We start from the raw sequence: 21,825 nt of genomic DNA, 5'->3' as shown, positions 1-21,825 counted from the left end.
GAAGAGCATTTTAAAATATTTTAAAAAAATATTTAGAACTGGATCTGAAACAAATAATTAAACATTCCATACAAAGATGTCTTTGTTAAACATATCCTTATTCTTTGTTGTTTGATATTATGGTAGTGCCCAACTGCGATCAGAGCCCCACTGTGCTAAGACCTGAACAGACACATCTTAAGTGACAGCCCTTGTCCCAAAGAATTCAAATTTAAATAGACAAGGCAGACAGACAAAGGGTGTGGTAAAGGAGGTTGTGACACCATGTACCTCATATGATACCCTGTACCCCACATTCACCACTTTTGTAACAATATGATATATTTTGTATGAAGTATGCCTTGTGAGATATCATTTGAAAACTCGTAATCTGCAGATTATTATTACCCAGTTGAAATGTGTGTGACAACACTGCATGTAAAATTATGAGATTTTGCTATATGATTGTTACTGAAACACATTGTAGTTCTGGGCAATGCCCAAAAACCAATATCTCAGAGACAAAGATACCCTAGCATGCCAGCAAAGTGCTAAAGAGCCATTACTGGCTTAATTGGACATTCTCCAGTGGGGGAGAGTTGGAAACAAGAAATTTACAGTTCATCTGAAGGACAGTTTGGAGCTCATGTATGCAATGAAACTGCCTGCCCCATGACCCAGCAAGGATTTTCATGGCACAAAGAACTGGGGTATAAGAAGTGGGGGAAAATGTTCGTAGCCACCTTTCTGCTCCTTCCATCTCTCTGCTCATGAGAGCAATGACTCTCAAAGAACTGAATAAAGAGGTGAAGTGGTCGGAGGCTGGAAAGGGACGCAGCCTGTGAAATGTATTGCAGCTCATGGTGAGACAAACCTTTTGCTTTTAAGCCGATTAGCCTTGGTAGGGTTTCGGAGTTAGCTTGTATGTTTATGCTTTAATTTCTTTTGTAACCAGTCCTGACTTATTTGCATCTATCACTTAAAATCTATCTTTCTCTAGTTAATAAACTTGTTTGATCTAAACCAGTGTGTTTTGGTTGAAGCTCTTGGGAATCTCTACTTAAGTCAACAAGCCTGGTGCAGATTCATTGCCCATTGTTGGAATGATGGACTATCTATGAGTTTATACTGTCCAGGAGGGTCCTGAACAGTATAAGACCCACATTTCTGGGAACCAAGGCTGGAACCAAGGCTGAGGGATATGCGGGTGTCACCCTGTATGGATGGCTGGGCATAACATGCGTGTATTCATCTGGGAGTGACTTTACATGCTAGTGGTTGTGAATGAGCAGAGCTTAGAGGGGTTTGCTGTTCACAAGCAAAGCAGTGTAAAAAGCATCCCAGGTTGGAGAGCTAAGGGACACAGCAGTCCAGCAGTTCAGGTTGCACCCTGGGGAATGCCACAATAGTATTATTCCCATTTATAAGACACAGAGAGATTAAGTGACTGGACACAAGAAGTCAGTGGCAGAGTGGGAATTTAACCAGCTCTCCTGAGTCTCAGTCCAGTGCTTTTCCCAAAAAACAATTATTTCTCTCTTTAACATGTGTGGTCAAATTTGCATTCCTTTAGTTTTATTCAGCAGTTCATCCATCCTTCTCTCTAAAGCTGGTTTTCCTGAAACACTCAGTGCCAGATCTGAAGCTTCTTTTTCAGGAAAACCCCATCAAAATCTATGTGAGCTTTGGCCTGCCTGAGGACTGCAGGATGTGGCCTCCCATGTGTTGAATTTACAGTATGAGGTAGAGTCTTTCTACCAAACTTACCATTCTGTTGGTGAAGTTGCTGAAGTCCTTCACTAAGATATGTTTTATCATCTCTGGTTTGGACACCAACACGTACATTCGCCGACCGATGTAGTATCTACAAAGGAGGTGGAAAACCATTTTAGCAGCCATAGCCAGCCGGAGAACAGCCACCTTCCCTAAGATGCCTCTGTTAGCTAAAATACATTTTTTGTAAATAACTCATATCAGGTTTCCATTCTGTTTGGCAGTTCAGTATCTCTCCACCCCTCTGAAATATTTAAAAAGATTAAGCTGTCAAGTTCTTTGGTATTTAAAGGAACCAATTAAAAACATTTTATCCATTGTCATCACCAATTAAAACACTTGCTAAGAACTAATTAAAGAACCAGTCCATCATCTACTTACGCACAGCTGCTTGTTATATACTGTACTCAATGCATAACATAACATAACACAATATGTTATCCCTAAAGACAGACTGTAAAAGAATGGGAAGAAAACACTGATTAAAAAAAAGAAAAAAATGCACCCAACCAAACAAGAAAGAATTACGAGAAACTCTGTCCAGTCTAAATCTAATGCCTTTCCACCACTAGGCTGTATCTGCATTGAACATTTCTACCCTAAACATGTTCAGAAACATGTTCAGTCACTGTTGACTGGGCAACAGTGCAGTTCCACTGCTGCTAATAACAATGGCACTGCTGATGTAGACCACCTCAGAGGTGTTTTTATCATTACCACAAACAAATGACAGAGGAAGGGTGGGGTGGGGTGGGAAAAGGACAGTATTGCCTCTAAGTAAGAATAAGACCACACTGTCTTCTCTTTACTCTGGATAGCTTTGGGGAGGGAGCTATCGTTTCCTGAATCTGATGCAATGGCTCCTTCTGGCTTCTCAGGCAATGAAGTGAGATTCTTTATCTGCTTCAGATGTAGAAAAAATATAGGCCTGTTTCTACATCATCTGCATCAGTCTAACCAGATACCACAGAATAAGTATGTTTGTTAACACTCACACTTTTCTTCTGAGCCCTGGCATTTGCATTTACAAAGAATGCTTGTGGCCTCACTTGGTACAGCGTTTCAGACCACGCTTCAGCTAGGAAGTACTGAAAATCTCATGATGAAAGACTGATCTCACGATGATAAAACCCTCAGAGGTACAAACAATTGTCTGAATTCTTATCCATGACAAAACTATGAATTTCTCCACTTCTGCCCACCACTAGTCTGAAGTCTCTGGAGACACACCAAAGAACAAATGGCCATGAAAACTTTCATTCCTTCCTAGACATGATTTTCTCCAGATAAAAGGTTAGGCACATTGGCAAGGTAGTAGGGGTAGCTGGCGATTCTGTTGCCTGTACTGTTTAGTAGAGAGGTCCCCTGAGATGCAATTCTAGTATTTTTCACAAAGCTCAAATTTACTTTAACACATAACAAACTTGAATCATAATATGTTTATTTGAACCTAATGTATCTGCACTGGATATAAATGCTTGTAATAGAGTCCCTGTTTCTGGGGCAGTACTCTTCAACTGACTCATTATTTGAAATCACAGCTGTCATTAGCATCTGGCAATGAAGTTTCCAGACATTCTCTCTTATTGTTTGTAACGATTAATCCAGTTACAAAGAAGGGAGGGGCATAGGAGGGAATGGATGGAAAAAATCCATTGATGTACCCAGGGATTAAAAATACTAAAAGGCTAAAATTGCTTTTATGCAAAGTTCAGAGCTGCCTTTGTGCTCTCAACCGGTTTTCAAGAACAATGGTTGTAAGGGAGGATCAGTGTATCATTGCTTTCTTTCACCCCAAAACATAACTGTTCCCCTGATGTCTCCTTTCTGTTTCCCCAATCTGTATGTTTATTAGAAGGTTATTCCTAACTTTTTCTGGGAACTAAAAAAGTGGGAATATGGGAAAGCACTTTGGGAAAACTCAGGTCCAAGAGTCACAGTAATAATCTGCTAACTCTCATCCTCTATGTTTCAAAAGAAAAGAAAAGAAAAGAAAAGGGATGAGGGGACCTGAAGGTCAAGGAAGATCGCATGAGCTTTCCTGCTTTACACACGTGGATCCTGATCCTGCAAAAACACAGGCACATGCTTAACGTTAAGGATGAGAGTTAAAATCAAGAATGAGCATAAGTCTCTATAGGATCAGGGCTTTGTTCTCAAAACCAAGAGGATATTTCCCTACCTGTATTTGTTCTTAAATACCCTATTAAGTTAAAAAAACTTCTGAACAATAATCCATTATTTCCAAATAAATAACCGTTTAACCTCTGCCATATAGCTTTATATTCATCTAATATTATTATACAGCAATAGTTAGTTTAGGATTATTATTGGGAAAAAATGCATATTCTTGTCATATTTTACAAAACACTTTGAGAGAAAAGAAACTCATGGATTCACGGTTAATTGAGGATACTCCCTTTTATTAAGTTTCTCCAGGTTAACCTTACTCTTGTGTGGTATTTCTATTTATTTGCCACATTCAGCTTTTCATAATCTCTTCTGTTTAAATGGGAGCCTCCCAACATAAGTAAAACCCGCACATTTTTAGGCCAGCAATTTAAAGACAAAGATCTATTACTTGTCATGGTAGGGAGGTCAAGTATCCTAATTTACCATAGCTTGTGACAGGACTGTGCTTCTCCCATGGGAGAAATGGTACCGTTTCTATAGGAAGCGCAGGGATGTGAGTTATACTGCCCTCTGAGGAGTACTACTGTAAGAAGTTATCCAACAGCTGTTCAACAGAGAACACAGACTTACTTACAAGAATTACAGAAAAGCCAGGCAACCTTTCACTGTCTCCCCCAAACAGTGTGCAGCTCAAGGGGAGTGAAACGATGATATATTAAGAAAAAGAAGTTAATCTGTATCCAGAGCATTTTAATAACTAAAGAGGCTCCCACAGACACATGCAAGCATAAAAACTCATTTATGACTCTCATTTCTTGCTGCAGTTTGGTCTGTAAGAATGAATGAACAAACACATTGCAGTTAATGTAGTACACGGATTATTTTGCCTGTCGTTCAAATTCAACTCTAGATGGTCGAGTCTAGCCAGTTTACAACCAATAATTTATTCAGCAAACTGAGCTCTTCTTTTCTCCTCAGGAATTATCTGCACACAAACAGTTTGGAATTTTTACAGTTTTGCTTGCAACTCCTCCCTGTTTACTCCAGTGCTAGGGCCTAAGCTGTCTCACAGACTGCCCTCTAGTCTCCCTAGTGTGATAATGAAGTAGGCTTCAGTGAGAGGGCCGCAGATGTGGCAGCAGAGTGGAGTCAAGCCCAGCAAGCATAGAAGCAGTTGGGTCCAGTTTTCAACCCAGGTAGGGATGGTGAGTTGAAGGGTGTGAATAGAAGATGGAAAGCAACATCGAGGGCGTATTAATGCGGTGGGGGGAGTAGGGAAGGGAGGAAAGGTGGAGGAGTGAATAGCTATCCCTGCCCTATCCCACCCTTACACAAGATACACTTTTATGTAAATGCTAAGTACTATCATTAATATATAACATCTATCATAAGAGGCACCTTATTGGTTCAAAGTATTTACAAAGAGCTGAATAATGATTCCTAGTTTTTAGATGGGGAAACTGAGGCACAAGGATTAAAGTACATACTCCAGGTCACTCAGCGAATCAGCATCAGAGTGGAGAATAGGGCCCAGGTGTCCTGATTGCCAGTCCCCCATTCTAGCTATTAGATCAATGCTACTTATTGGGGGAACAATTTGGCCCTCCCTCTCACCTTTTAATCGCACAAGACCAAAATCCTTCCAACTACAGCACCATGCCAACGAGGAGCTCCTCCTCCATAGGTTTCCAGAACCCTAGCTGCGCCTACCCTCCACCTCCATCTCTCCCGCACTGTCAAAAAAGTTGCCAGTTACTGGCAATCCCTGTTCAGTAGCCTATATGTAACAAGTTGGTGATATCAGTCCAACTCCTAGCGAACAGATATCTACACACCATTAAAACCACCATCCCATTTGCCTTCCCTTTGAGAGCAGTCTCAGAATAGAGAGCAAGGACTGAATGAGCATGGAATGGAGCCTCAGCGACCTTCTCACCAGAGAAGGGTCCTACGGATCACAGCTGATGAAGGGAATGGGGTTGGGTAAATTTTTAACTACTCTTCTCTGTGCTACACTTGCTCTATAAATAAAGGATTTCAATTACCCAGGCTGTCAATCCAGTACCTTTCCACAGCAGGAAAGGGCTGATCATGGATCCTTCTGGAGCACTATTATGATCATCAACCAGATGGAGGTCCCTTCTGAATCACCTTGCCATGCCATCACCTCTTCTCTGCTGACTTCACAATGATCCCGCATCTGCCAGGTACTGATTTTAGAAGCCAAATTTGGATTTTCACACTACATCATGGCACACCCAACTGACCTTAAAACCTCAGTCTTAGGGCACATTGGAGGACAAATACTGATCACACCTAGTGCCATCAGTACTGCATTCAAAGTGACACAGACAGTGATCATTCTAGTTCTATTGGACCATCTCCTAGTGTCCCTTATAGCCTCATATTAACTAATAGGTCCTATGCCATTAGAAAACACACACTCTTTTAGCAAGATGGCCACCATTCAAAGTTGCCTTACTTCACAGGACGAGTGGAACGTGTGCATGGTGTATCATGGCTAAAAAGGCACTTTCTGCACATCTGTGTGGGAAACACCTGCAGTCCAATCACCCTGATTATAGCTGGGCCATCAACTCTCAGAAGCCTTTGATCTCTCTATCTGTTATCAGGCCCATGCACTTCAGACGCATTACATTTCTCATTAAGAAAAATAATGCTGCTGGGCAATAAACAACAAGGCTCTGTTTTCTAGGCTGTGGTCTCGTAAACCAGGTGAAGATCATCTGGAGAGCCAAACTAAACAAGAAAATACTATGTCTCTCCTTCCCTTGGGGAGAACAAAGAACACGCTAAGGAGAACAAATAGAAAGAGGAGGAGAAGTAGCAAGCATACAGAAGGAAAGTGTATTTTCTTAGATCATTCCTAGATCATTCCTCCTCTATTATTTTTAGAGAGGCTCATTCACAACAAGCTGAGAAATATGGGAAAGAAAAATATGTGCGTTCATTTAAAAATAAGGTCGATACTGCTGGCTTAATTATTTCAGAGGTCAGCAAATTGATTTGCCATGAGTCCTGCCCTCATCCAACTCCTGTGAGAAGCCCACAGTCTATGGGACTGAATGTGATGTGCCTAACGGCCGCACAACCCAGATGCAATCTTCACAAAGATGGCTGCTACTCTGGACTGAGAGGAAAAGAAAGGAGGGGAAGAGCGAGAGACCCTGCTGATTTGTCTCATCATTTGTAGCATACTAGCACCAAGAGGCCTCAAAAGAGAGTGGGGTCTTACCAATGTGCTAGTAAGCATAGTACATAAGCATAGTAAGAGACTATCCCTGTGCAGAAGAATTTACAATCTAAATAGACAAGACAGACAAAAGGGTGGGGGAAGGGTTAGTATTATCTATTGTGCACATGGGGAATCCAGGCACACACAAAGGGGGAGACTTTCAGAAGTATAAATAGCAAAGCACCTCAATTCTATTGACTTTCAATGGGATTTAGGTACCTAATGACCATTTTTGTCTTTGAAAATCTCCACCTAAGTGACTTGCCCAAGATCACAAAGGAAGTCTGTGGTAGAGTCAGGAATTGAACCCAAGTCTCCCGAGTCCCAGCCTAGGGCTTTAACCTTTGTTCTCTTCTGTTAACAAAGTTCTGAACTCGAGGCAAACAGCTCAGAAGCCAAGATTCCTTAGATTAGAGAGTTCACAAATGCATATTACTTCTTAGGATAGTAGTACTAAGTAGTACTCTACACTGCACACTCCTTACAGTGGCATGTAGAGTACATATACTGTTCTCCCCCCTAGCATATGTACAATAGCTGTGTAGATGGTGAGGCACTGCTCAGGTGAGTAAAGTCACACCTAAACCCGGTGAGTATGTACCCTACATGGGTCTCTACATGCCCACGCAAAGCCTCCCCTGTCTACACTGCTATTTTTAGCAGTGTAGTGCCAGCAGCAGGGAAAGGCTCTGGCAGGGGGACACAGCAGGGAAAGGCTCCAGCAGTGGGGAGTCAGAGCCTTTCACTGCTATGTAGAGCTACACATCAAAGTTTGGACACAGCCTACTTTTCACTGTGGCATGTAGCTACACCTACCCTGCATGGCATCGCCAGTGGTAAGCAGTGTAGATGTAGCCTTAAAAAATAGACTTACTAAAAACAGGTGAACTTACTGAATGAGGCATCAAGAGCACTGGTTAGCATCAGGCACAGGGAAAGGAAGCTTCCAACACAGCTCTGCCAATGCACCCACGTCTTGGCCTACACACTAGCTTCGACTGTCTCTTTCCCCTTTCCTCCATGTATTCCCTCCCCAGTCATCCAGTTACACAAAGGTCTCCCAACCCCAAGAAGAAATCCAAGCTACTATGAAGTTGTAAGAGGAGACACGGTCACCATGACTTCTATATAAGATTAAATTGTTCATAAACTCCTTTTTATGAGGAGCTACATTTCTTTTCAGAAAGAGGTTTTAAGTTCTCCTCCCACCCCCGAAAAAAAACCCTGCAAATTTCACTTCTCACTAGTTAAATTTCACGTAGTGAGAGGTATGCACTGTTGTTGTAGACATTTTGGTTCCAGGATATTAGCGAGACAAGCTGAGTGAGGTAATATCTTTTATTGGACCAACTTCTGTTGGTGAAAGAGACAAGCTTTTGAGCTATAACAAGTCTTCTTCGGATCTGGGAAAGGTACTAAGAGTGTTACAGCTAAATACCAAGATCGAACAGATAGAATATGTGTTAACTACTGATGCTAAAACATGGGACCATTCAAGGTGAAGTGGCCCCTTAAAACCCCTGCAGTCATAGAGTGGGTTATGGGGGGTTAGTGGCTTACACATTGTTCTAATAAGCCATAAATCCAGTATCTCTGTTCAGTATATGATTTTTAGTGTCTAGCAAAGTCTTTTGAAAGGTTCCCTTTGAGGATGAGGACTGAGAGATCAGCTATAGAGTGAGCACTTTGTGGAAAAAAATTGAGCAACCACAGGTGATAGGGTGTTTTTGTCTTTTATGATTTTTCCTATGTGAGTTCATTCGAGAGCATAGTGATTGTTTGGTTTCACCACATAATTGTTAGTGGGGCATTTATTGCACTGGATGAGGTTATCTTGCACTGAGGGGGGAGTTGATAACAGCCTTCAACTACCTGAAGGGGGATTCCAAAGAGGATGGAGCTCAGCTATTCTCAGTGGTGGCAGATGACAGAACAAGGAGCAGTGGTCTCAAGTTGCAGTGGAAGAGGTCTAGGTTGGATATAGGGAAAACGATTTCACTAGGAGGGTGGTGAAGCACTGGAATGGGTTACCTAGGGAGGTTGTGGAATCCCCATCCTTAGAGGTTTTTAAGGCCCGGCTTGACAAAGCCCTGGCTGGGATGATTTGGTCCTGCTTTGAGCAGGGGGTTGGACTAGATGACCTCCTGAGGTCTCTTCCAAGCCTAATCTTCTATGATTCTTTGTACTCCTCTTAAAGTAGCACCAGTCTTGTCAGGTCCCAGTATAGGGTTCTTGTGCTTTAACAGTAAGATTTCCATGGGTAATAGTAGGGAGAGAAAGAGGCTTGTTGGGAGCATTCTGTGGGGGAGGGCATGGTGGTACCCTTCAGAGATCTTATGCCAGAGGTTTAAATTAGAGATACTCCGATGCACCTCTACAGCGGGCTGGGTCTTAGCAGCTCAGAATAAAGGCCACACCTGCTTCCTAGTGCTGCTCCCCACATGTCCACTGTATTCAAGCATGTGCTCGGACAAACTGGAGAACTGGACCTTCCATGACTATGTTAACTCATCTGTAAAATGAGATTAACAACATTTACCTACATACAGGGGAGCTGAGAGGATTAATTTATTTAATGGATGAAAAGTGCAATGGAGAAGAAAAGTATGGTTATGTATTATGACTGCATATGACTGCATTATATGATGGGTATTTGGTGGCCTATGCAAAATTAGTTGCAGTGTCAGTCCAAGTGGAGAGAAGTTCTATAAATACCAACAAAACTGACACCATAGTTGTCAGTCTCAAGAGAGAGGCTCAGAAGTGAATGGGCATGGAGACTGGACTATTTCTTTCCCAGTTGCAGAGGTGGGTCAGCATCATATACGGAAGTATGCAGTTCTGATACTGAACTTGTTCTGCAGTTGGAGGACTTCAGTTTCCCAAAGGTGTTTTAGTTTATTTTTATACTGTCTAATGGGCTAAAATGATTATCACTACTACATCTCTGTGTGTGCGCGTGTGCGTGTACCACTACTGTTTATTAGCTGTATCAGTATTCTATTTCGTTAATGCAAAACGAAAGCTGTTCATAGGATTGTGCTTTCCATTATATTACTGAAAATGAATGGCAATATGACTAACAAGATACGAGCTCACCTCCCTTGCTTCAGAATACACTGCTTCTGCTGGGTAAAACCGAAAATGCTTGTAGTACTTTAACCTGGCAAGATTGGCAGAAGAAAATTTCTAAAATATTTTCCCGTCATGTTTCCCACCAAGCTTCGTTGTATTTGTCTGTGTCTTATTATTCACATGTGGACTGCAACATTTTCACTGAGTTGGGATGAAGTTTGTTTTGTCTGCACTTGTTAAACAGTATGTTTGACTGACCTCCATGTGATGACGTGGCAGATGTTTCCCCGTGTGTTTCAGCACACAACTCAGGAACCAGCTTTCCTGTGACATTGTGACGGACAGAGTGCGAATGGCCTTATTCAAATCTGACCTCCTTGCACATAGTCTAAACCCAAAATATTCCATTTCCATGTGCTGGTGGAAAAACAAAATGTTAGGTAACTATTCTCAAGACATACTGGAAGAAAGCCACAACTGGTAGATTTCAAGGTTTCTTCAAATTTGTTTGACTGCCATTCAGACTTTGTTCATTTGTCTGGATTTGTAGAAGTGTTTTTGATATTTGACAATGTTATCTATTGTTATCAGTGAAGTTAAGAAAGGTGCAAGATGGCTTGGGGAGATAACACAATAATGTTATCCAGGATAAACATAGGCAGCTTTTTCTTCCTTGTTGAAGTGGGGGGGAAAGGATCTGCTTAGGTGTATCATTATTACTAGTCTGAAGCTATGAACAGCTGGACTTGAAAGACAAGTAGGCAATTTCAGTGAAAAAGTAAAAAGCAAGACAGATTTCAGTGACAGGGCTATAGCCATTTAATACGGGATAAATGGAAGCAAGCAATGTAACATCAACAAAAAGAAAATTGTTGTTAATGGGATGCCAAAGCGAGAAAGGGTGGCTGTGCACAAAGCTGAGATGCTCTGCATGTTTTCTGTTCTAGAGCATTCTCTTCAAATAGGCCAGAACGAAAAGCAGTAGAGTTAGGAACGTTTCTCTGTGGTCCAGAATGCATGAGAGTGACAGTGTGTGGGCATGCATTCAGGCTAGAGGGGAAGGTCGGAGCGAAAAAGCAGATAGTCTAGTAGTGTGAAGTTATTCTGGGGCAAAAGTGAAGACTGCAAATGCCAGAACAGGATTACTAGAACTGCCAGAAAGGAAAATCTAATGTTTGTAAACAAGTAGGGAAAATGTTATTGGGCAAAGTTCAGAAGATTCAAATAGCAGTAGGTAATGCTCTGTCATGGAAATATATACCAAACATATGCAAACAGGTGGAATATAATAAAACTATGAGCGTAATAAATAGTTACATCCCCATCATTAAAATAAAATAACACTTCATGATGTCAGATTATATAGGAAATGCTCATGTAGCTTTGGCCGTCTGCCTCACAGTGCAGAACTGCACATCTGGTCATTTGTTATTGTTTTACCAAGACAAAATACCAAGGGATAATAAAAGCTATCAGTAACTCATGTGATTTCTAGAACTATTATACACAATCACATGTGCCACTGTATATATCATGGCTTAGGCTGCATGCCTGTCATGGAGGTCATGGCTTCTGTGACTTTCCATGACCTCCGAGACTTCTGCTGAGGCTGGTACTGACTCAGGGGCTGCCCGAGTTGGGCAGCCCCTGGGCCAGCAGCAGCAGTAGTAGTTTGGGTGTGTGGGAGGGGGCTCAGGGCTGGGGCAGAGGTTGGGGTGTGAGGTGGCGCTTACCTGGAGGTGGGACGGGGGGCTCCGTGGCTCCCACCAGCATGTCCCTTGCAGCTCCTAGATGGAGGGGCCAGAGGAAGGCACTCCCCCCGCCCGGCAGTTCCCATCGGCTGTGGTTCCTAGCCAATGGAAGCTGCGAAGCAGGCGCTTGTGGCGGGAGAAGCACACAGAGCCTCTCTGGCTGCCCCTCCTCCTAGGAGCTTCAGGAACATGCCAGCTGGAGCCAGGTAAGGAACCTGTCAGCCCCACCAACGCTCCTCCCCCCCCCAGAGCACCAGCAGCGGTCCTGAGCCACACGCTCTGGCCCGTGCCCCCCCCCCCCGGCCAGCACCAGCAGGGGTCCTGGGCTGTGCACCGCCGTCCCCCTCCCCAGTATGGGTCCCAGGGTCGCACGCTGCTGTGCACTCGCCCCCCTCCCCAGCACCAGCAGGGGTCCCGGACCACGTACTGCCACCCCTCTGCCCAGCACAGGTCCTGAGTCGCACCCCGCCTCCTGACGTCCCGCCCCAGTACAGATCCCGGGTCGCACATCGCTGCACCCCAGCACCAGCAGGGGTCCTGGACCACACACACCCCCAGCACCACCGGCCCACCCCCGACTCCCCTCGAGCATCCCCGGCCCAAGTTTTAGTTAGTGGTATATAGTAAAAGTCATGGACAGGTCATGGGCCATGAATTTTTGTTTACTGTCTGTGACCTGCCCATGACTTTTACTAAAAATACTTGTTACTAAAATGTAGCCTTAATCATGGCCAACCCTTCCAAAAGTGACTAGTGATTTTGAGCGCCTCAATTTTGGGGTGCCTAACTTGAGATACCATAAAGTGGCATGGTTTTCAGAATATTCTGAGCACCCACCCTCTGAAAAGTGGGCCCCCTTTAAAGCGTTTTAAAATAAGCATCCAAAAATGAGGTACTCAAAAATCACTAGTTTTTTTTAAATCTTGGCGTAGATCTTCCATTGCTTTGGAGACAGCTCATCTGAAACATGTAAATTATCAGCAAAGGTGGGCAGTGCAACATTTTACTTTTACTGTATCTGGGAGTAACACATACATATCTTCCTTTCACTCTACCACTTTCTTGTTATGCATTGATATTAACTCAAAACAATGAGACCATTTACAGTACAGCTCACACCATCATCAATTTTATACACAGAAGTTTTGTTTGCCTTTGCTTATGCTATGTTGGTGTAGCACTGTGCACTTCTGGACCACTTCTTTCTATTTTTCATCATTAGCCTATTTTAATCATTAGAAACATAACAATGCATGGGATGTAACCACGTTATTTGTTATTTCAGTGGAGTAAGCATGTAGGGCTGAAGTCAATACCAAAGAAAATACACATATCCTGTTTTGTTAAATAAAAAATATGACTCTATCATGGCTACTATTCTGAAGACATTTAGATATAAGCAGCTGAACGCAGGGTCTTATAACAGACAACCTTAACTATAGGCCACACTTCTAGCTCCACCTATAATAGACAGATCTAGGGCCTGAGTTTGTAAAGCGTCACTCAGGTGAGTTATCCTATTCACATGAGTAATTCCCCAGTGTATATCTTCGAGGTGGACTCTTGGTCACACTAAAATGAATGGGAGTTTTGCCATTAACTTCAATGGAATCAGGATTTCGTCCCCTATGTAGATCTCTCAAGATGTAAGAGGAACAACAAAGATGCTTTTTTTCTTTTTTGCCTTAGATTATCCATTCCCTTTAGATGTGTTCTTCTAATTAGATTCCTGCAATTCCCACCCCCTATGTCCTCAATGCCACAACACTCTCAGGGCTCACTTTCTTTTTCTCAACTCTAATATATATATCTCTCAAGGTAGAAAAAGTATACCAAGCACGTACCATGTTCCTGGGAACAATCTGGATCCCACAGGATACAAAATGAATCACAGGAAAAATGCAGTTTCCAAAAATCCTTAATGGCTATGATAATGTATATTTTCCCTATGTATTTATATTATACACACACACACATGCATAAACAATCATTTAGTTTTGTTAATGCATTATTAAACATGCACCAAGCCAAATAAGAGAGTCATATCCTAATAGTTTAGATAATCATTCATCATGAAACCACCAGCAGAACTCTTTATAATGAAAATGTTAGATGCATACATGATTAAATTATCTAGAGAAGTGGCTAATGTTCGACCATGTGGGTACATTAAGAAAGCAGGGCTACAACACAGACTCAGAAGAAAAACCATTAAGAACATTTCTATCTCAGAGAAATTGTAAAAGCTAAAAATAATATTTTTAATAATAAAAAGCTGCAGTATATGGTTCCAGGAAATTGTATTGAATCAATCCAATCTGTGCTGTGCTGCACTTTAAAGCCCTATATAAAAGAAAACAAACAAAAACACACAACTATGAAAGAGTCTCTCCAATGCATCAGACAGAAGACAAAGGAAACTGAAATTCAGCTGTGTGTGTCTGATAGAAGAGAATGAAAAGATTGCAAGATTACATATGAGCGGTCACATCCTCACTAATAACAATGGGTAAAATCTTTGACAAAAAGCATGACAGAAACAGAAACGATAAGCTAACAATGGCACAACGAAACAATGACTGTCAGGAATATCTGGTTTTACCAATGCATAACACAAAATAGTTGAGTCACTAGTTTCTTAATAAGAGAGACTATGTGTTAATCTAGAAAAGAGAACTGAATAGTGCTGAAAACCAAAACTTCCAAATCTGCAAGGATTTGGGTAGATATGGGAGTTGCTAACTACAGGGGGGCAAATTCTCAACCAATAGCTTCCCTGAAATCAGTAGACATACACCAGTTTAGATCACTTGAGGGGTTGCCCTAGTAATTTTATGTACTGTCAAAAGAAAACATAAGGTAGGTTTGGAAAAGTAATGTTTGAAGGAGCACTGTTGAGAGTGACCTATTTTTTCATAGAATGTACTGCTTCAGTGTAATTCTTTGTGTGACCGCACGCTCTTTAGGGTCTCAGACAGACCACAGGGAAGGTTGGAGTATGGTGCAAGAAGTTCACAGAGTTTGAGGCAGCTTTCCACACGCATTTAAGGCAGAGGTTCCCTGAAACTATCTTTGTAGGCCCCCTTCAGGTCCCTCCCAGGCAGCCCAACCTGGGCCAATACTCCTTTTATAAACAAGCAAAGAAAAATGGTCCCAAAACAAACTCAGCAGTCCTGAGACAGGCCTACCTTTCTCTGATGGGGCTCTGGTACTCTGCAGTCTCTGAAGAGATCCTGGGCTAGTCCTTTCCCTCAAGGAGCAAAGGATAGAAGATCTGCTCTCTACCCTGGTCAGCCAGGAACTGGGCTGTCCTTACCTCCCTTTTTAACTATCTCTTCATTACCAGACAGCCAGTGAAGGCACAGCAGGGTGGGATTGAGTGGGCCCACAGCAGCTCATTAACCCTTGTTAGCTCAGTGTGGGGTTGGTACACCCCATCACACTGTATACCATTTGTAAGAGAATGCTTCATTGCTCTATTTTCTTTACAATCTATAGAATAAGATTCCAGGATTGTTACCTGTCTGTGTGTCACTGGAAGCCTATTATATGTGTTGAGTCAGTGTGAAGCAATGGAAACAGCTACAAACATGTTTGTGGGCTTTTTTTTTGTTTAAAATATCACTACGTTCAAACATCACTGGAATTGCAGCCTGTTATTGTCTAATTTTTAAGTTCTCAGCCATTTTGACTTTATGAATTACACTCATACAGTAGCAAGATATGTAGCTATGCTATGCCAAAAGTTCTAGATCTCAGAGGTAATTCAACCAATCACCACCCTTACTCTACAGCTAATCTACATGCAACAATTTCATTGGTTGTAGGAGAGAGACTGCACACGTGGATTACTTGGCCTAACTGCCCAAGTTCTTCAAAAGCACCCACAAAACAACCAGAACATGCAATAACCCCAAACATACAAAGTCCCTCACCTTAGCTCACCCCCTTCATTTGCCACCCACACAAATCAACACAAACATCTCCCAGCACAACACACACACACACTTGCCTGCCCTCCCTCATACTTACCATAAAACGATAACTTGAGCAGCAAAGCCATGGGTCATCACTAATTTTATAATAAATATTACATATATACCCTCATCCTTGGGCATCCCTGGGTCCCAGAGGGTGGTGAAGTCCACTCATTCTCCTCCATCAGTGGCTCTGTGACACCCACCTTCCCCCGGACCAATGAGCTCTGGGTTCTTTATATACCTTCTTTCCTTCCCTTGGACGGCAACAGAGATGCTGCATCTCCTACAGCTGCTGGAGCTGACTCCCTGCAGCTAACTCTCTTCCCTAGAATACTGCCTATCCTGGCTCAGCGCATGTGTCTGGGCAGACCCAGCCATGTTAAAGCTATCCTGGGCCTGCATTTTTGTCACTCAAGCATGATTGAGAGTCTCTTGGCCGAGAAATTACTTCCCCTTTTCCTTGGCCCAGGCCCATCCGGTGGGGTCCATGTCTAAGGCACCTGAGTTAGTCAGAATAATGGAGTTCTGGAGGTCAGTCTCCTTTCTGAAGCCTGCTGACAGACTCCCTGCTCCGTGTTGCCAGACAAACGTACTTCATTAATTTTCCCAGTCGCTGCTTATCTAGCTCCTATGTGAGCTATAGCTTGAACATGGCTCAGGACTACACACCTAAAATTCCAGCAGCCCAGAACTCAGGGAACTCCCCTCCCCTGCGCGCACGTACACACACACTCACACACACACACACACGTTGGATGTCACAGGGAGAACATTTCTATCAGGCAACAGTTGCCTTTTGGAGCTTCCAAGATGTTCCTCTAAACCAGAGGTGGGCAAACTACGGCCTGCGGGCCCGTCCTGCCCGGCCCTTGAGCTCCCGGTCAGGGAGGCTAGCCCCTGGCCCCTCCCCTGCTGTCCCCCCACCCCCGCAGCCTCAGCTCACCGTGCCGCCCCCGCTCTGGATGGTGTGGCTGTGAACTCCTGCCGGGCAGTGTGGCGGTGCGGCTGGCTTTGGCCGGGCGGCGCAGCTGCCAGTCCTGTTAAGGGGGCGGGGAACAGGGGGGTTGGATAGAGGGCAGGAGGGTCCGGGGGGCAGTCAGGGAACAGGGAGCGGTTGGATGGGGCAGAGGTACTGAGGGTGGGGCGGTCAGAGGACAGGGAACGGGGGGGTTGGATAGGTGTGGGAGTCCCGGGGGGCCTGTCAGGGGGTGGGGGGGGGTGGATAGGGGGTCAGAGAAGTCAGGGTACAGGGAGCAGGGAGGGTTAGGTAGGGGGTGGGGTCGGGGGCGGTTAGGGATGAGGGGTCCCAGGAGGGGGCAGTCAGGGGACAAGGACCAGGGGGGGTTCTGAGGGAGTCAGTCAGGGGGCAGGAAGTGGGAGGGGGCGGATAGGGGGCAGGGGCCAGGCTGTTTGTGGAGGTAGAGCCTTCCCTACCTGGCCCTCCATACGGTTTCGGAACCCCAATGTGGCCCTCAGGCCAACAAGTTTGCCCACCCCTGCTCTAAACAGTGAGAAAAAGACTGATTTTAAAAACCTATGGAAAATGTTCCAGATTCCTTTTAAATATATGAGAAAAAAGTACTGGGACAAGTTCTTCCCTGACAGAACTCCACTGAAGTCAATGGAATGACACCAGAATTTCATTTGGCCCACTGTGTCTATACAAAAAACTCAACAACCGGAGGATGAACAAGGAGTCGCTGAAGTAAATATACTGATCTATCAAGAAGGATCAAAGACAGAAAATAAAAGGGTTATAAATGCTTAGAAGAGGCAGAAAGCAAAAGTAATACCAAGAAAACCCACTCCAAATTCACAGGGGAAAAAAGACAATGGCATGATAAAACACAGCCACAGTGCCTGTCTCCCTTTGATAACCGCTAGGCACTAGCCAGGAGAATGGAGCAATGCTACCATAAACAGGGGAGATGAAAAACTGAATGGGGGAAAAATCATATCTGGGGGTATGTCTACGCAAGGTGCTAGGAGTGATATTCCCCAGCTCCCTCAGACATACACTAGTGCGCTAAAAATAGCAGTGTCACCAGGACAGCGACAAGCAGCAACATGGGCTAGCTGTACCAAGTTTGTACCCACGGGGTTTGGGAGGGTTTGCCTGTGCCGCTGCTCCCTGTGCTACCTCATTTTCTGGCCTGGGCATGGGTTACAATGGCACAGGGAAACAAAGCAGGAGGAGGTGTCATTTTTCAGACACAGGCAATTATCCGTCACGCTGATCTCACTTGGGATCTCCTCAGCTGATAGGGACTTTGCAATTACACAGACAGCTTGAACCTGACAGTACAGTTTGTAGCACGAGACATCAGCACAATCAGCTGGGTTCCACTTCTTCTACAACTGGAAGTAGGTAGGAGCAGCATGAAGATATTGGGTCCGGGGATTGGAATGAATCATCTGAATGACCCTCCTTAAAAATCCACAGGCAGATCATGTGCACAGTGGTTCAATCAAAAGGAGAAGCTAAGAGGTTGTGAAATACATTCAACAGCTCTGCACACATGGCATGATGGTGGGGTGAGGAGTCACGAAGGCTACCAAAAGGCTTACATGGATATACATATACCAATGTTTTTCCTGGGGAGTAATGATTGAGTATGAGAGAGACCATGAGGCTCACAGATTAGATTACCCACTCTGAACATCTGGCCCAATATTTTGACTTCAACAGAGCTACGCCAATTTGCACCAGCTGAGGATCTGGTCCATTATCTTCCGGGCTGGTTTAGATAGGGAAGTTATACTGGTATAAAGTAGTATGTGAATTTAAAGCACTATAGTTAAATGCCTTGTGGCCTATTCAAAGGCCAACCTGCCTCAGTGATGGCAGCTCACAGTTCATTCCTCACTTCTCAAACCAGCCAAGCTCAGAGAATTACAATAGCAGTGCACATAGCCATGCAGGCACCAACCATCTGATCCAATGCCTGGAATGTTTTTGTCTTGTCCCAGGCCAAACTGCACCCAGCCCTTAGAGGGAGGTTTGCCATAATGTAGAACCGTTGATTTGGAGGGGTGAGAAGAGAGGTAGTGAGCTGCAGAAATGGGGTAATCTTGAAGATGGTCTCAAACCCACAAAGAAAAAGGAGTCGTTCTTTCCCCCTTCCTACTAAATAAAATGTAGTAGAATAAAATTGATCCCAGGACTAATAAGGTAGAGGAAAAAATTAACTTATATATGACAAAACAATACAAAAGCAATGAAGCGATTTGTTGAAGTGTATAAAAACCTTGGGATGGCATTAAAAAACATGGATAAAAACTGAGCGCAGGAATAAAAATTGAAGAGGATAAAACACAAAGTGAGAGCAGATGCTAGGGAAGCAATTTTTTTCACTGTAAGAAACAGAAACATGAAGAACAGCCCGCACCATCGCAAGATTGTCGACGCAAGAGCGTGTAACCTTTTGAGACCGATGGCACAAACGGGAAAGTGTTACATGCACAAAAGGAAAGCTCCTCTCCTAAATACTATGCATCCAGCAATGGCATCCAGCTTTTTCACCCTCAGAGTGGAACATGTTATCTCCCAAAGGTTAAGAGACCACAGTCAATCATTAGGGGTGGATTCTCAGCACTGTTCTGTTCCCTTCATGGCACCCAGGTGGCACTAAGGGAGCAGAACCACCCACAGGCAAGCACTCCCCACCCCCCGCATGCTTGAAGTTGGCATAGCTAATTCCTGTACTTTCCCGCCAAAGCCACTGACACAAGGTATGTGTCAGAGATGAGGAATGGCTGGAGCATGCGCTAAACTGTACTGGGGCTGGGGTAGAGAATCAGGGGGAGCAGTAACTGGTTGTGGGTTCTCATAGGTTTATAGAATCCAAGGCCAGAAGGGACCATTGTGATCATCTGACCCATCAGATTCTCTCCTCTTCCCCTGCCCCCCTCTCCTGGTTGGCTGTTTGTGGGGGCATCCTTTGCTGGGTGTTTCCCTAGGCTCATAGTGCAACCTCCCTATCTGTGATGCAGCAGGCAGCCAGTGGGGGAGCTGGTGAGCAGCTGGAGCAGGGATGGGACAACAGCAGCTCAAACCACAGCCAGCTCCTAGCAGAGCTGATCTTGCAGCCGCAGAGGAAAAAGGGGGAAGCGGTAGGGGACGCAGTGCCTCTACCTCATCCCTATAGTGAAGGGGATGATTCAAGCACTTCATTTGAAAACTGCTGCTGTGCACAGCTAAGGGAAACACATTTTCCATTCATAACAAAAAACACATTTGGGAAGGTTCGAGATCAATGATATTCACTCTATGTACATTTATATAATTCATTACACACTGTATGTGCCTTACCTGGATTTATAATAAAGTTTCCATCAATGTCTCTGGGTGCTAGAGTATAAGAGCAATTAAAACATACCATGTCAGTAACACAAATCTACATAATGAAATGCCTTACAACTCATATAGCACTTGCCTGCTAAAATCATCATCACCACCATACACTGTAACCATCTAAAAACCCTCAGTGCACTTCCTCCCCAAAGGCTCAAAGAGAAAAGATGGACTTACAGCTTGTTAAGAAAATTAACAGATTCAGTCTTTGGTGGATCAAACTGCAGATTTGAGGGCCCCTTTTAGAAAATGCCCTCCTGGGAATCTCTGTCATTTAAACTCTGAAGTCTCCAGCTTGAACGGACCCGCTGCTTGCAACTGCAGTGGTACGACCCAATGAGAAGAGGCAATTTTCTCACGTAACCAGAATCCAAATCACTGAGGGTCTTATAAGTCAAAAGCATCATCTGAAATAATGCACAGGCAGCCAGTGCAGACCATGGAGCACTGATTGGCATTATAGGTGCTCTAGGCATGACACTCCACTGAACAAGCAGTCTCAGCAGTTTAGCCTTGTGGCAATAAAGACATGGAACCACATAGCCAAGCGAATCTCTCACAATGTACAGATGGTAAGAAAAGTGTTCCTGGCCACAGCTGCTACCTGAGCATCCCAGATCTAGCTAGGTTCCTAAACTGCTAACCAATGTTGCAAATTGCAGCCTCACTCCCTCAGTCAAGGGCACTGGTACAATTCTCACCAACTCTCCTGGGTGCTTCCCTCAAACTAACAGTATTACAGACACCTCAGCCATGACCTAGTCAGCCAGCCCCCGATCTTCTGCAAATACTAAGTCACTGATGCTGCAGCAAGAGTCAGGCCACAGAAGACAGAAACGTAGAGATGGGCATCAAGAGCATTCTGCAGACACCACAGACCCCAGGCCCTGTTCTCCATGATCTTGCACCTTGCATATCCATTCACACCTTTGCAAAGCGAGTGCACAATGCCATCATTTGGATTTGGTAGCATTTTATACTCACTTTGCACAGGTGCAAAAGACTGCATCAGATCCAAGGCAGTGGAATATTGGGCCTTGTGTCATCAGTTTAGTAGCTCTCCCAGAGCTCTGAAATACATATTGAATAAGAGGGAAGACAGGACAAAAAACCCATTGTACTCCTCTGACACAGAGGCCCCTTGGCAAAGGGTTCCCTGTCCTTTGCAAACAACTCTCATGTCAGGCCTGACAAACTCATTATACCAAACACATGTCTGGAAGGATATTTATCCAGAAGGGATAACATGTATTGTAAAGTATCTACAGAAAGCTCATCTCTTATCAAGACTCAATCATTGTGAGATTCATCTACAGGTAATATTTAAGGAAAAGCATAGCTATATTGAAAGTATGCTTTAAGGTCTGTGACAAAGTTCCTCCTCTGCCTTGGTGGGTTCCTGCACTTATTGGCGGATTTGCTTGCCTCAGAGATTCACAGCAGCCCTCAGTTTGGCCACTTTTGCTAGTGGCTCAAACCTGCCATTCACTCAGCTAACCTCATCACTGGCCAGCATGGGGAAAA

General features: G+C 44.0%; 1 protein-coding gene across 4 annotated transcripts in view; it reads right to left on the bottom strand.

Moving 5' to 3' along the window:
- The window catches only part of TBXAS1 (thromboxane A synthase 1), a 316,426-nt gene that overhangs the window by 167,967 nt on the left and 126,634 nt on the right, over window positions 1-21,825 (bottom strand). For all 4 annotated transcript variants that reach the window (XM_073323035.2, XM_073323042.2, XM_073323058.2 and 1 more), the window contains one exon: window positions 1,747-1,843. In XM_073323035.2, the coding sequence (XP_073179136.1) occupies window positions 1,747-1,843 (97 nt within the window). The remainder of the gene's footprint in view (window positions 1-1,746; window positions 1,844-21,825) is intronic.

The sequence above is a fragment of the Lepidochelys kempii genome, chromosome 1 (assembly GCF_965140285.1).
Source record: "Lepidochelys kempii isolate rLepKem1 chromosome 1, rLepKem1.hap1, whole genome shotgun sequence".
NCBI classification, from domain to species: Eukaryota; Metazoa; Chordata; order Testudines; family Cheloniidae; genus Lepidochelys; species Lepidochelys kempii.
The sequence above is the reverse complement of the archived record's forward strand: the minus strand, read 5'-3'. Positions and strand labels throughout refer to the sequence as shown.